The following is a 15,213-nucleotide window of genomic DNA, read 5'->3' on the forward strand; positions in this document are numbered from 1 at the left end:
TGGTTGGCAGGCAGAAAGAGCACCAATTCGTCATTTTGCTTCTTACCCTCTATACAGGACTATATGGGGCATTATCTTTACATCCTACGATTTTATTCATCAAGATGATGACTAATCAAAAGGAAGGAAAACCCTATGTGAAGTACAGACGATACAGCCTGCCCACCCCCCAAATCTAGTCCTCCCCACAAGCAACACTTCAGTGTGGAAAAAAAAAAAAAACAACAACAACAAAGAAAGACTTTGGGAAAGTAGGAGAGAATTTGATTGCCCCATGTTGAAACCCCAGAAGTGGAAGGCAAACAAACATCTTTATGTTAAAGCTCAGCTGCCTCAATTCTTTCATTATATTAATGAAAAGTGGCTTACCTAGTAAGACTGAACCTACAAATTTTCACTTGTATACACTAATAATGTTCTTGTTCAACGTGTGCAGAAGAGGTTGCTTCCAAATTTTGTAGCCATCAATATTCATTAGATAAATGATAGATAGATGATAGATAGATGATAGATAGATAGATAGATAGATAGATAGATAGATAGATAGATATGTCAGAAAAATATCTAGAATAGTAACATGTGTAGTCTGTAAATATATAAACAGTTTCCCACTGTTTGAACTAGCCAAACGTCTTTGTGAATATTTACATTGTTTACATATGAAATTCAAATGACAGAGAGAAGAGCTGGAGCCTGGTACAAAATGATAGTAGCTGCATAGCACAGACATCTCTAAGTTTTTAATCTATGTATATGGATTCATCCAACACCTCACCAAGTAAATGGTCTACATAGTAAATGAATTCTTAAATGTCTTTAAATGGAAAAATTTAGTCTAAAGGAGACCTTTTAAACAGCAAAGAATTTTAAAAGAAATAGTTTTGAAATTAAGTAACTCAATATTATGCAGTTCATGGTAAGGACAAATATGAACACACTAACACACACAAAGAGAAACAACTTTAACGCTAAGAAACTCCTGGAGTCATATATGATTACACAATGTAATTGTTTTTATTCGTATTTTTACCTGCCACGTGTCAGGAATAAAATCTTGGACCCTGGGGTCTGGGTCTTTTCTTTCTTCTCGTATTAAATAATGACCCATATATTGTAGTTGGAACCGAGCTGGCCCAATCCCAACTGAATATTTATTCTTTTTCTTCATTTTTATGTCATCTGCTGCATCCTATATTGTTTTAAAAAATTATTTTGAAAGCAATTTAAATAGTTGAAATTATTGTGACTTAATTCTTCTATATGAAAACCATTTTTTAATCATCTTTTAAACATCTTTTAAACATGAAGACCTTACCACTTTTCTGAAGCACAAATAAAATAGTAGATTTCAAGATTTTCAAATGTTTACGCTAATATTTATGGCTACAACCTGACATATTTAAAATAAGTAAGCAACCATTATAGATTTGAATCATTTTGCTAGAATTAAGCATAGGGTTAATTTTTAAAGTCTGCATAAATCATCTGACATTCAGTATGCATAGTCAAGTTGTATAAAGTATTTCTAATACTTGATTAATTCAACTTTTGGCAGTTGTTTTAACTAAGACACTATTTTCTATTAAAAAATAAACCTAAAAGAGATGACTGTATTTGAAGGATGCATTGTGCCATGTCCAGCCTGGCCTTGGTAAGGGTGGAATGACATGGTCCCCAGCCCTGGATCAGGACCAACAGTAAGAATGCAATATGAATTATATGAGGGCCTTCATAGAGTTAAGGGAACAGAGGCAGCTGCACTATGAGCCAGCTATCAGAAAGATACTAAGGAAGGAGATAACAAGATTTAAGAAGTGGTGATCCCAAGGCAAGATCCCATCCAGCTAAGTTTTTTTGTCTGCTTGTTTTGTTTTTGTTTGTTTATGCTTACTAGGCAGACAGGTTCCTGAGTTCAGATCAGCCTGGGACAGAAGGAATTTAGGTCTAGGCCCAGATGTAGTAGAAAAGGTAATATCAGGGTATGGTCCCTCCCACTTAGCTATCTCACTGTCTATACTTGTGCTTGCTGTCCCTTCCTGAGAATCAGGGGGCTAAAATCATAGAATGTTGACTCATGGGATGGTCAAAATGGAACCTGGAATAAAAGACTGAGCTGCTATGTAAATAAAAGTCTGGACTTTTGGTTTGCCTGAGATGAGCTAACAGAAAACAATAGCATTTCTTTTTTAGAATTTTTCTCTAGTGAGAGCTACGCTATCTGGAGATATCTGAAGAGTGAACACAGCTCTTCAAGAATTTTTTCTAACAGATTTCTGATTTTAGTCGGAAAATCTATAGAGAGCATATACAGCTCTTTTAAAGTTTTCCATGGCTCTTCAGAATTTTTTCTACTAGTATTTCCAACCTTGGTCAAAAATCCCAAGAATTACTTAGGGATCGAACACAGCTCTTTTAGAATACTTGCAAGAAGCTATTCAGAGAAGGCTGTCTGAAGAGCAAACACAGTTCTTTTAGAATTTTTTCTGACTTTGGTCAGAAAACCCATGAGTTATCCAGAGAGTCTAGCAGTCTTAAGCAGAGAGATTTTTTTTTTAGAATAGCAAGAAAAAGCTGTCTAGATCAGAACCGAACACAGAGAGAGCAGTCTGAAAAGCTGTCTCGGGCAGAGCAGAACACAATGAGACAGTAGTCTCAAGCACAATACAGAGCCAAGAGCTATCTATAGAGAGCTCTCTAGGGAGTCATCTCCAGCAGAAGACAGGCAGTCAGCTTGGACCCACAATTTGACTTAGACTTAAAGTGTTTTGTTTCTTCCACTCCCAGACACCCCTTCTCTCAGAACACCTCCCCAAGACAAGGTTGGTCTTTGGCAGCTTTGTATATAGCAAATAACAGTTCAGTAAAAATGAAGCTATCACAAAATGTTACCTGAGTTGGATATAAAGAATCTGCTAGCTCATAAAACCCTAAATACTTAAGACATCTGGCTATGAGTTTCTGATCTGCTTCCTGCAGAAGTTCAGAGTGTTTGTCCAACAAGGAGTGGATCCTCTTCATCATATTGACAGCTATGCTTAAGTCTTTCGTGGTTTCACCTTGGTGCAAAATATAATAAAGTTGTTATAAAAGCCATCAAAATAACAAATGTTAATTAACGAAGCTCAACCACCTAGTTTAGCAATCTTCCATACTTAATGACACTTACTCTCTTACCATTAATGAATATTTTAGAATAGAAAGGACTAGTTGGGAATCTTACAGTTCAAAATTAAAATGTGTCTTGTGTAAAACTTTATAGTGAATTATATGTCTTTTCTCTCTCGTTGTGCCATGTCTTCTCTGTTCAAGAAAAATGGTTGTGTGGTTTTTAAGTATAAGATTATAATCTTAGAAATTTCATTCTAATTTCATTTAGCCTTACTGTAATCCACCAGTCATCCCAGATATAAGCCCCAAATCCCTTCGTTCAGTGTGATCCAGCTATTGTACCAAGACTCTGAAAGCCTGCCCACTCCTCTAGCATTGTATATACTGTTTGTTTTTCCCCTCTGCTAACCTTTTCATTATCACCACATCTGTCCTCGCTCTGCTTTTTTTTTTTATTTAGTGCACACTCTCACCTACTTAACAAGTATTATCAATCTCATACTAAAAGCTGTTATACAAGAGTCTACCAAGTAAATGGAATTGAGGTCATACCCTCCAGGAGCATGAGGTTCACTTACAGACTATATGATATGTGATTGGCTCACACCAAACATTAGAAACCACACTTGTTAGGAGTCAGATTCCCAAGGAAGTATTTATGGAAATACATTTCAAGAACTGGATGTGGAGGGTAAGTAAAATTTGGTTGTATGAAAAATAAGGACATCTATGCCAGTTTTTACTCTAAGTTCATCTACCATGTAGTTCCAGAAATTTCTTACTTATAACTGTGTGCTATTACTAATTCTACATACCTAAGTATGTAGAAAGTATGTTTAATGGTACCCCTTCTGGTTAAAGTGGCCTATAACTAAGATCTAACTAATGATATCTGAGTAAAAGATTTTAGTGGTCCAGACAGTACATTTAAGGAGAGCTAGGGAGCTGGAGAGATGGCTCCACTGTAAGAGTAGCTGCCTTCCCACCAACAATGTAGGAGTGTTCCTCTTTCTCCACATCCTTGCCAGCATCTGCTGTCACCTGAATTTTTGATCTTAGCCATTCTGACTGGTGTGAGGTGGAATCTCAGGGTTGTTTTGATTTGCATTTCCCTGATGATTAAGGATGTTGAACATTTTTTCAGGTGCTTCCCTGCCATTCGGTATTCCTCAGGTGAGAATTCTTTGTTCAGTTCTGAGCCCCATTTTTTAATGGGGTTATTTGATTTTCTGGAGTCTACCTTCTTGAGTTCTTTATATATATTGGATATTAGTCCCCTATCTGATTTATGATACGTAAAGATCCTTTCCCAATCTGTTGGTGGCCTTTTTGTCTTATTGACGGTGAATTTTGCCTTGCAGAAGCTTTGCTTGTACAACCACTCTGGAAATCAGTCTGGCGGTTCCTTAGAAAATTGGACATAGTACTACCGGAGGATCCCACAATACCTCTCCTGGGCATATATCCAGAAGATGTCCCAACTGGTAAGAAGGACACATGCTCCACTATGTTCATAGCAGCCTTATTTATAATAGCCAGAAGCTGAAAAGAACCCAGATGCCCCTCAACAGGGGAATGGATACAGAAAATGTGGTACATTTACACAAAGGAGTACTACTCAGCTATTAAAAAGAATGAATTTATGAAATTCTTAGGCAAATGGATGGACCTGGAGGGCATCATCCTGAGTGAGGTAACACAATCACAAAGGAACTCACACAATATGTACTCACTGATAAGTGGATATTAGCCCAAAACTTAGGATACCCAAGATATAAGATACAGTTTGCTAAACACATGAAACTCAAGAATGAAGACTGAAGTGTGGACACTATGCCCCTCCTTAGAAGTGGGAACAGAACACCCATGGAAGGAGTTACAGAGACAAAGTTTGGAGCTGTGACGAAAGGATGGACCATCTAGAGACTGCCATATCCAGAGATCCATCCCATGATCAGCATCCAAACGCTGACACCATTGCATTCACTAGCAAGATTTTGCTGAAAGGACCCAGATATAGCTGTCTCTTGTGAGACGATGCCGGGGCCTGGTAAACACAGAAGTGGATGCTCACAGTCAGCTAGTGAATGGATCACAGGGCCCCCAATGGAGGAGCTGGAGAAAGTACCGAAGGAGCTGAAGGGATCTGCAATCCTATGGGTGGAACAACATTATGAACTAACAAGTACCCCGGAGCTCTTGACTCTAGCTGCATATGTATCAAAAGATGGCCTAGTCGGTCATCACTGGAAAGAGAGGCCCATTGGACATGCAAACTTTATATGCCCCAGTACAGGGGAACGCCAGGGCCAAAAAAAATGGGAATGGGTGGGTAGGGAAGTAGGGGGGAAGGTATGGAGGACTTTTGGGATAGCATTGGAAATGTAATTGAGGAAAAGATGTAATAAAAAAAAATAAAAGTCTTAGGATAAACTAAAAAAAAAAAAAAAAAAAAAAAGAGTAGCTGCCTTTGTTACACAGATGGATTCCCAGCAACAATGTCGGAAGCCTCACAGTGACCTGGAATTCCAGCTTCAGGGAATGTAATATCTTCTTATGCATCTGTTTCTCCCCTCTGCTAACACACACACACACACACACACATAACTAAAAACTTCAGTGTGCATATGGAGAGTAAGCAAGAGCTAGATGACTTATAAAAGGTCACAACTCTGGGCATGAGAACAAGAACACTGGATTTCTGATGTCTCCTGGAAGCATTTTGTTCCTTACCAACCTGTCTCTGCTTCTACCAATAACCATTGGTCCTGCCCAATTTCTTGTTACTGGACAGAAGAACTTGGAAATCCCAGAAGGAACGTTGCTTTAATTTTACAGCACCTACAGGTGACCTTTAAATGAAAGCATTATATCCTTTAAGCCACATCTAACTGCAAATCCTGGTTCAGTGTATTGGTTGGAGAGAAAGATAAATATATGCTAAGGTAAATCATATACCTCCAACCAGTTTACACACTCTATCTACTCAATTCTACTTTATCCTAATCTTTCTGTGTTTTTTTTCCCATCCACAGAACTTGCAAAGGAACATACATGGAATCCTCATTGACCTTGGGAAACGTCTCTATAGTAGGGGTAATTAGTGTTGAAGTCTGTACTGTCAACAACCAACCGGTGTTGACAGTAAATCTTTCAGAATCTAGACTCAACTGGAAGATGGGCCTCTGTGGTCTCCCTTCCCCCAGCCTGGAACCTGCTGGCTCAGGGGTGGAGTTTCCTGCTCATTTGTTCTGCCACGCCCACTGCTGGACCCTGTCGCTTTGCTGCTTGGAGCCACACACGTGTTCATCCTGCTACTGGACCCCGAGTTACTTGGCAGGAAATCGGGTTCCCTCCCCCTTCCTTTATAACTGAATGTCAAAACTAGTAAAGGCAGGCTTTGAACATGAAATTGTCTTGGCCTCGTTCTTTCTCCCTCCCCGTCTAGTATCCTCTCTTTTCAGCTCGAACTGCCATCCTCAGTTGAACCGTTCACGTTGCGGACTGCTGGTCGGGCCGCAACAGGCCTCTGAACAGGCTTGTATGAGATTATCTTTATTAGATTAATTGACCCAGGAAATCCCATCCTAACTGCAGGTGGAACCATGTCCTTTGCAGGAGTCTTGGGCTATATAAAATTAGAACTGAAGTAAACATGCATTTATCCATCCTTCTCTGCCTTCCTATTGTGAATATGATATGACCAGTGATTCAACTTCCCACTACTTTGATACATGCCATCTCATGATGAACCCTATACTCTTAAGCTGGTAGACAGGATAATATCTTTCTCCATTAAGTTGCTTTTATCAAAGTATTTTATCACAGCCACTAAGGGGAAACTAAGTAGGGAAACATACACACCAACCTATCTAGAAAGAAAATGTTTAAGCTTCAGAACTCAAAAGTGAGTAATGGGTTCTTCCCTCTGTGCCTTCCCTCTGTTGGATCTGTTAACAATGCCCAGTCAGCAGTTAGTTTAAACCTAGTTAGTTGTGCTTAGGAATATTCTATGCCTTTGCTGTTGGCCTCCTCATGGAGATTTCATTGCTGATTGACTACAGAGTCAATAATCCTTTGTACGTCTTACTAAACAGATTTCTAGTTCACTGGTGACAAAGCACCACCATCGCATCTGCATCTCTATGAACTCTCCAGTCCAAAGTAAGCCAAGAGAATTATGCACCACATACCTTCAGCCTGGCAATGTTCCTTCCAGGCTTTCAAGCAAGCCTGTAACCCGACTCTTTCAACCTGAGCTTTTACTGAGCAACTTTTACATGATTTCAAGAACTCTTCCAGTTTCTTCATTCCTGAGTCTAAATTCTTTCTCATCTCCTCCTCGATAGAAAATGACAGGGCATTCCATTTTTGCTCTTCTTTTTGTTCTTCCTCAGCAATTAACCTCTTCTTATTCTCTCTTTTAATTATTTCAGCCTTGGTCTCCTACCCAAACAGAAAGACACACATCTCATGGTGAGATAGAACTATTCCAGACAGATATTTCTTGAATTAAATGACATTTTAAGTATGCACTGATGACTTTGACTATATACTTGAATAATCATAAAAATATGTTTTAATCAAGGTGCTGTTGATTGGAAACTTAATAATTCAACTCAGTGAATATAAAGACCTACTGCAGATAACTTCTTAAATGTCTAGGCAATGTTAAAGATAAAAGAGTAAATGTAATAAAATCAAAGATACTTTGAAAAGATTCTTTCATGTCTCTATGCAGTGATACTTACTCTCTAGAATTTTTGGGGACTTTCTGCTGCCTTTCCTATCAAGTCACCCTCCTATTGCCTACTTGATTATGATATTTCTATTGTGATCTCTTTCTGAACCTACATGGTATTCCTCTGCCAATGATCTATCAAATTTCTCAAGGTTTACTATATCTGTACCAACATGCCTAATTCTTTCTCTCTAGACTGAGATCCTTGAGACAAAATTGAACCAAAGTTGCCTAGATTGCCTAAGCCAAAGGCATTTAGTCCTTAATGTTTAATGAGTAAATAAGAGAAGGCTGAAAGTGAGGAGTGGAGAGGGATCATATACACACATATGTGTACATATATTTATGTATATGTGTGTATATGTGTGTGTGTAGTACATAGACACATATAATTCGACTTACCTAAATAAATGTTCTTAACTAATTTAAAAACAGTATGGACCCACTTTTATTTTGGTTTATTAGATGGTTTTAATTCACTTTACATGGACAAATTAGAGGGCCAGTGTCATGATTCAGCAAGTAAAGATGATTGTCTTGAAAGCCTGATGCTGGAGTGCAATCCCCAGAGTCTATGTAAATATGAAAGAAGAGGATTCCACAGATCTTTCTTCTGACTTCCATATACATATCTTGGCACTCCCCATTGATTTTCACATATACATTATAGCATCTCCTGATTGCCCTCCACATACACACATTGACATCTGTATATACACCAGAGAATCTTCCCATTGACGTCCATATGCACACCATAGCGTCTCCCCTACTGACTTTCATATACACACCAGAGCATCTCCCCATTGACTTCCACATATACACCACAGCATCTCTCACTCCTCTCTCTTTGTCTTTTCCTCTCTCTCCCTCTTACTCTTTCTTTCTTATTCTCTAACCTTTCTTCTCTCTCTCCTTTTCTCCCTTCTCTCCTGTAGCCTCCCATAAGCCTGAAGCAGGCTAGCCAGAACTTGACCTTGCTGCCACTAAGGAGATTATTTAGGGTGGAGCCTTCCTCCCTAGATCACGCTATTGTTCTGCCACTGCCTCTGTTCCTCTTCAAGATATTGCTACCTGCTGAGAGGCCCACCCCCCATCATCTCCCCACCCCACCCCACCCTGCCCCACCCCACCCCCAAGCTATTCTGGAGATTATGCCCTATTCTCCACATCATCACCTGCAGCTGTTTTCAGGCTCCAAGGATAAAATGGCAGGAATGGACTTTCCCCCCTCTTTTATAAAGCAAGTCCGCCATTAAAAATTTGAACCTTGAGCAGACTAGCATGTCTTGGTTCCATTATTTCTCAACCCGCCTAGACTCCCTCTTTTCTTCCAGATTTCAAGATGCCTTCCAGGCTCGAACCCGGACATATGAGCTGCTGACCAGCCCCAACACTCTCCTCTTGGCCATGGCCAGTCTCTCTCTCTCTTTTACCTTTTCTCTTTTCCCCTGCCTTTCTAAAATAAAGCTTTAAAAACCATAGACAGTTTGCTCATCAAGGCCTGCTGCACAGACTCTCGCCTGTGTAGGAAACACTCTCCCTAAGCCCTCTCTCCCGTAACCCCAGGGTGACAGGGTGTTGCCCTGAGCCCCTGGTTTCAGAGGCTATCCCTTGTTCACCCCCTTTTGAGTGGGCCAGAGGCTTAGATGCCCACCAGGGGCCAAGTAGAAAGCATCTGGCAGCCCTCCCACATCTGCCTGCCCAGAACATAGGTGGAACTCTGGCCAGATGTGGGTTATCCTCCCCTCCCTGCCTCTTTCCCCTGGCCCCTTTTTAGTACCTACACATGATGGCAGGGCATCCAAGAATCAAAGCAGAACATCTGGAGCTAGAAGTTGAAAGTTTACATCTTAAACTGCAAGCAGAGAATCAACTCAAAGGGGCAAATCTATAAACACTCAAAGCCAGCCTCCAGTGAAATGCTTTCTCTAGCAAAGACTGCCTCCTGAGCCTGTCCAACAGTGTTGCCAACTGAGAGACACATAGAAACACTTAGACTATAGGAGACATTGAATTCAAACCACTACACCCACATAAGTAATAAAGGAAGACATCTATGGAAAGAACCCATCAATGGGATGAGCAAATAACAATTCAATAAGAAATAGCAAACAGAGCTTTTTATAATAATAAAATGTTGACAGAAACATACATGTGCCTTTGTGCTCTTGGACTTAATACAATCCTTCTTTGGTTTAGGACCTTGAGTTGTGATGGTCTTTGAAGTGACTGATTCTAATGACTCCCCATAAAATCGTTGAAAACGATGATACGTCTGCAAACTTTTAAGAAAACGGGGGTCTCTTCTGTCTGAGAAAAGAAAAAAACTTATATACAATTTCTATGGTTTCTTAGTAGCATCTCTCTAAATCTTCACACCATTCTATACACAAACAGTATTCTTTCTATTATAGAACAGTAATTTTATATAATCAGTTTTGTCAGAGAAGGTATCTTAAATTAGGCACTCTCATCCAAAGAATAACTTTTAACATATCTAAAAGAGCGACAATTTTTTAAACTTTTTTTTTTTTTTTTTTTTTTGGTCTATGGAATTAAACCTAGTAATCCATGCACACAGGTTAAGGACGCTACCACTGGTCAACAACTCCCAGAAGCTCTAACACTTCCAAGACAATTTTTCATAGCCTGCTTCCAAAAGAAATACCAAGAATATTGTTTTAATTTTATTAATTGTTGTTTTGATAATTCATATATGTATGTAATGTACTCTAATTACTTACTATCTTAGTTAGGGTTTCCACTGCTGTGAAGAGACACCATGACCAAGTCAACTCTTATAAAAGTCAACATTTAATCAAAAGACAGCCTAGTCGGCCATCACTGGAAAGAGACGCCCACTGGACATGCAAACGTTATATGCCCCAGTACAGGGGAAAGCCAGGGCCAAAAAGTGGGAATAGGTGGGTAAGGAAGTTGGGGGGGAGGGTATAGGGGACTTTTGGGATAGCATTGGAAATATAATTGAGGAAAATACATAATAAAAAAAAGTCAACATTTAATTGGGGCCTGTTTACAGGTTCAGAAGTTCAGTCAATTATCATCAAGGCAGGAAGCATGGCAGCATCTAGGCAGGCATAGCACTGGAAAAGGAGCTGAGAATTCTATGTCCTTTTCTGATTGCATTCAGAAGACTGGCATCCAGGCAGCAAGGAGAAAAGTCTCAAAGCCCACCAAAGACACATGCTTTCTCCAACAAGGCTATACTTCCTAATAGTGCTATTCCCTGAGCCATATTCAAACCAACACATTCCACTCCTTGGCACCCATAGACTTGTTTAAACACATAAGTCTGTGAGTGCTAAACCTAACCATAGCATAATGCAAAATATATTTAGTCCAACTTCAAAAGTCCCATAGTCTCTAACAGTCTCAACAATGTTAAAAGTCCAAAGCTCAAAAGCTCTTCTGAGATTCATCTAATTACATAACTGTAATTCCCTATAAAGTCAAAAATCAAAAAGCAGATCACATACCTCCAACACATATATACCACATGTATATCACAGGATATACATGACAATTCTAAAACATCATAGTGAGGAAATACTGGACCAAAGCAAGACCTAAAGACAGCTGGGCAAACTACAAACTGTGCATCTTCATGTTCTTCAACTTTACATGTTCTTGTTCCGATCTCTGGGATCCACATGTGATCTTCAAGGCTTCTCCAAGGTGCTATCATCACTTCTTCAGCTCTGCCCTCTGCAGCACACTAAGCTCAGGTTGATCCACTCCAATGCCACTGCTGTTCTTGGTGATCATCCCATGGTACTGGCATCTCCAAAACGCTGGGGTCTTCAACTGCAACTAGGCTTCACCAATAGCCTCTCATAGGCTCTCTTCATGGTGCCAAGCCTCAACTTCTTTGCATGATCCCTTCAGTCCTGGGCCATCAACTGCAACTGAGGCTGCACTTTCACTAGTGGCCTCTCTTGGCCTCTCACAGTCCCAAGCCTCAGCTGCTCTCCATGACCTCTTCATGCCTTCAAAACCAGTGCCACCTGGGTGATTCTTACACATTACCAAGTCCAGCTGCAGCACCAGTATAACCTTGGCAATCTCTGAAACACAGCTTCTTCATTCTCTTAGAAAACACTTCTCAGAAGATTTCACTTCAGTGATGCTAGTCTCTTCTTAATCACCACTAATTTCTTAGCTCCTGCTAACCAGCAACAACTGTCCCAGTTGTCCTTTCTATTCTTGACTCTAAAGCCATGTGGACAAAGCAACAGAGTCTGGAACATGGCCCCTTTCTTTTACAGCTTTCTTTTCCAACTCCTTTACTGCCTAAGCTTGGCTAACCTAGAACTTGCTCTTTAAATTGACCTTGAACTCAGAGATCTGCATGGCTCTGTCTCCTGAATCCTGAGATTAAAGGCGAGAGTCACTATGCCTGGATTAAACTTTTCTTCACCAAGAACTTGCTCTGTCCCAGGCTGTCCTTGAACTCAGAGATCTGTTTGCCTTTGTCTCCAAGGATTAAAGGTGTATACTACCATGAATGGGCCTAAACTTTTCATTGCTGAGCCCTGAGAAGCCCTGGTGGGGACAGAATGACCAGGTTCCTGCCCCTGGGACAAGGACCTGGTAAGAGCCAATAATGCACATATTTTCACATTCCTCCAAGGAATGTTCTCTCTGTTAACATTAATGACTTCATGATAATCAGAGACAGCATAAATCCAGGAGTGGAAGATGTGGCTAATGTCTCAGCCAAATAGTAAATACTAGGACCTTCAGGACAGCCCTTAAGGCAAAGAGCTCTGGATACACACATGAGTTTGAAAATATATAATTACTCAACTTCGCAAAAAATAGGATACAATATGAATTTTATGAGGGGCTAAAGGAACAAAGGCAGCTGCATTAATGAGCAAGCTTGTCAGAAAGATAAAAGGCAGGAAGATACAAAGCAGACAGATTCCTAAATTCAAGGTCAGCCTGGGACACAGCAAGGTTAGACCCAAGTGTGGTAGAAATGGTAATTTCAAGACAGGGTCCCAACCAGCTAGTTTATTCTCTGTTCTTAACAGAGACAGAAAGAAGACCTCTAAATTCTTTTGCAATATTAAAAGAAAATGTGTGCTTGCTGTTTCCTAAGAATCAAAGGGCTGGGGTCACAGGATGCTGATTCATAGGATAATCAGAAGGGAACCTGGAATAAATAACTGAATTGATATGTAAATTAAAAAATGGACTTTTGGTCTGCATGAAATGAGCTAGCAGAAAGTGATAGCAGTTCTTCAGAATTTTTCTCTAGCAAGAGCTGAGCTGTATGGAGATCTCTGGAGAACAAAATAACTCTTCAAGAATTTTGCATTACCAAGATTTCTGACTTGGTCAAAAGGCCAATACTTTTTTATAGCAGCTCTTTTGACTTTGGTCAGAAAAACCCATGAACCATCCAGATAGCTTTTAGAATTTTTCTAGCAGAGACGGTTTTTATAATAGAAAAAACAAACAAACAAACAAAACAAAAACAAACAAACAAACAAAAAACCTGTCTATAACAGAGAACACACACAGAAAGGGGGTGGGGCTAGGGAGGCGAAGCAGAGACGGGGAGGGGGTCTGGAAAACCATCTCAGCAGAACCTAGGCTGCCAACTTGGACCCACAATTTGACTTCTAGTCATTCTTTTCTCTGCTCCCAGACACCTCTTCTTTCAGAGCCCCTCTCAATGCTGAGGCTGGTCCCTGGCATTTCATGGCCACTATTCCTTAAGATCTGGATCAAAAGATTGTGTCTTCCAGCCTTAAGATCTGGATCACAAGTATGCCCTTCATTTCTGGATTGTAGTTCATTCCAAATGAAACAATAACCAGGTAATAACATCTGACATGACATAACTATTTCTTGTTTAACTACAAACACAAACAATAAGCTTTGCTGGGTGGAATCTTGCACTGAGATCATATCTCCCTGAACTTGGATTCAGCTCAATTTTACTTCCCTTTATTCCTTGAACCATACATTTTGTACTTTTTCTTTTTAAGCTTTCTATGCTTGATCCAAATGCTTTTAATGAGAGTAAACCAGAAGACAAAGTTTCTTCTGGGCATTTGTGAGACATCCTTTGTCTATGCAATTATTCTGAAACTCTTTACCTTAGTCTCAGACAGACTCTTCAGATAAGGGCAAAAGCAGCAACATTCTTCATCAAAACATCATAATGATCTCCAGAGTTCAAATCACCCTCAGCACCAATGTCTTCCATATTCCTACTAGAATAATCCATTGAGTCTCACTTAAAGCATTCTATGACTTTCCAAATCTAAAGTCTCAAAATCCACATTCCTCCAAACAAAAACATGGTCAGCCCTATCACAGCCTTACCCCACTCCTGATACCAACTTCTGTCTTAGTTAGGGCTTCCATTGCTGTGAACAGACATCCTGACCAAGGCAACTATGATAAAGGACAACATTTAATTGGGGCTGGCTTACAGGTTCAGAGATTCAGACCATTATCACCATGGCAGGAAACATAGTAGCATCCAAGACAAGCATGGCACTGGAGAAGGAGTTGAGAATTCTACATCTTGATCTCACTGCATCCAGGAGAAGACTGACTTCCATGCAGCTAAGGAAGTGTCTCAAACCCCAGGCCCAAAGTGGCACACTTCCTCCAAGAAGACCACACTTATTCCAACACGGACATAACTCTTAATAGTGCCAGTCTCTGGGCCAAGCATATTCAAACCACCACACTTACCCCTATTCTCTTTTATCTTCTTTTTACTCTGTCATCTCTCCCATCTCCCTGAAGTCTCTTTTCCAAACTCATATATTTTTGTTTTGATTCATGACCCATTCATTTTAATCATGATTATTCGTTTGTCTGTGAGTTTGAACAACTACCAATGGTACACAACTGAAGATAATGAGTGTCTTTTCTCCATAACCCTTCAGTATTCAATAGTTCAGCAGTGATCAGCAGGGCTCCATGAGTAACCTTTCCTGGTGGTTGATTTTTGTTTTTTAATAATTCCCAGTATGTATGCATGAATAAGCTAAAGAAGGAAGAATCAAGAAGAAGACTATCTGGTTCCTTGAATTACTACGTAGGAAAATATAAAGCTCTTATCCTGGGCAATAAATCACTGCCATAAAACTGTGAGCTTAATCTCCATTTATTAGAATTCAAAGAACATCTAGACTCCTTAAACTGCAAACCATCTTTCCTTAACACAGTGACAAGCTCATGAACCAAAGAGCACATATACATTCCTCTCCCTAAGACACCTACAAGTTCCATATGAATAACCAACCACCAAGAATCAAAGTGATAATTCCCTGTTAACATTCTCCCTGTTACACATCTGAATGCCTTAATGATTG

At 39.9% G+C, this 15,213-nt stretch overlaps 1 protein-coding gene across 2 annotated transcripts in view; it reads right to left on the reverse strand.

The window, feature by feature from the left end:
- Window positions 1-15,213, reverse strand: part of LOC110300352 (putative ATP-dependent RNA helicase DDX60) — a 130,769-nt gene that overhangs the window by 84,114 nt on the left and 31,442 nt on the right. For both annotated transcript variants that reach the window (XM_029480658.2, XM_021170508.3), the window contains exons 13-16: window positions 10,002-10,159; window positions 7,302-7,554; window positions 2,890-3,056; window positions 1,031-1,189 (exon numbers count right to left, since the gene is read on the reverse strand). In XM_029480658.2, coding sequence (XP_029336518.1) covers window positions 1,031-1,189; window positions 2,890-3,056; window positions 7,302-7,554; window positions 10,002-10,159 — 737 coding nt within the window. The remainder of the gene's footprint in view (window positions 1-1,030; window positions 1,190-2,889; window positions 3,057-7,301; window positions 7,555-10,001; window positions 10,160-15,213) is intronic.

The sequence above is a fragment of the Mus caroli genome, unplaced genomic scaffold (genome assembly GCF_978045245.1).
Source record: "Mus caroli unplaced genomic scaffold, Mus_caroli_1 scaffold_10, whole genome shotgun sequence".
Lineage (NCBI taxonomy): Eukaryota > Metazoa > Chordata > Mammalia > Rodentia > Muridae > Mus > Mus caroli.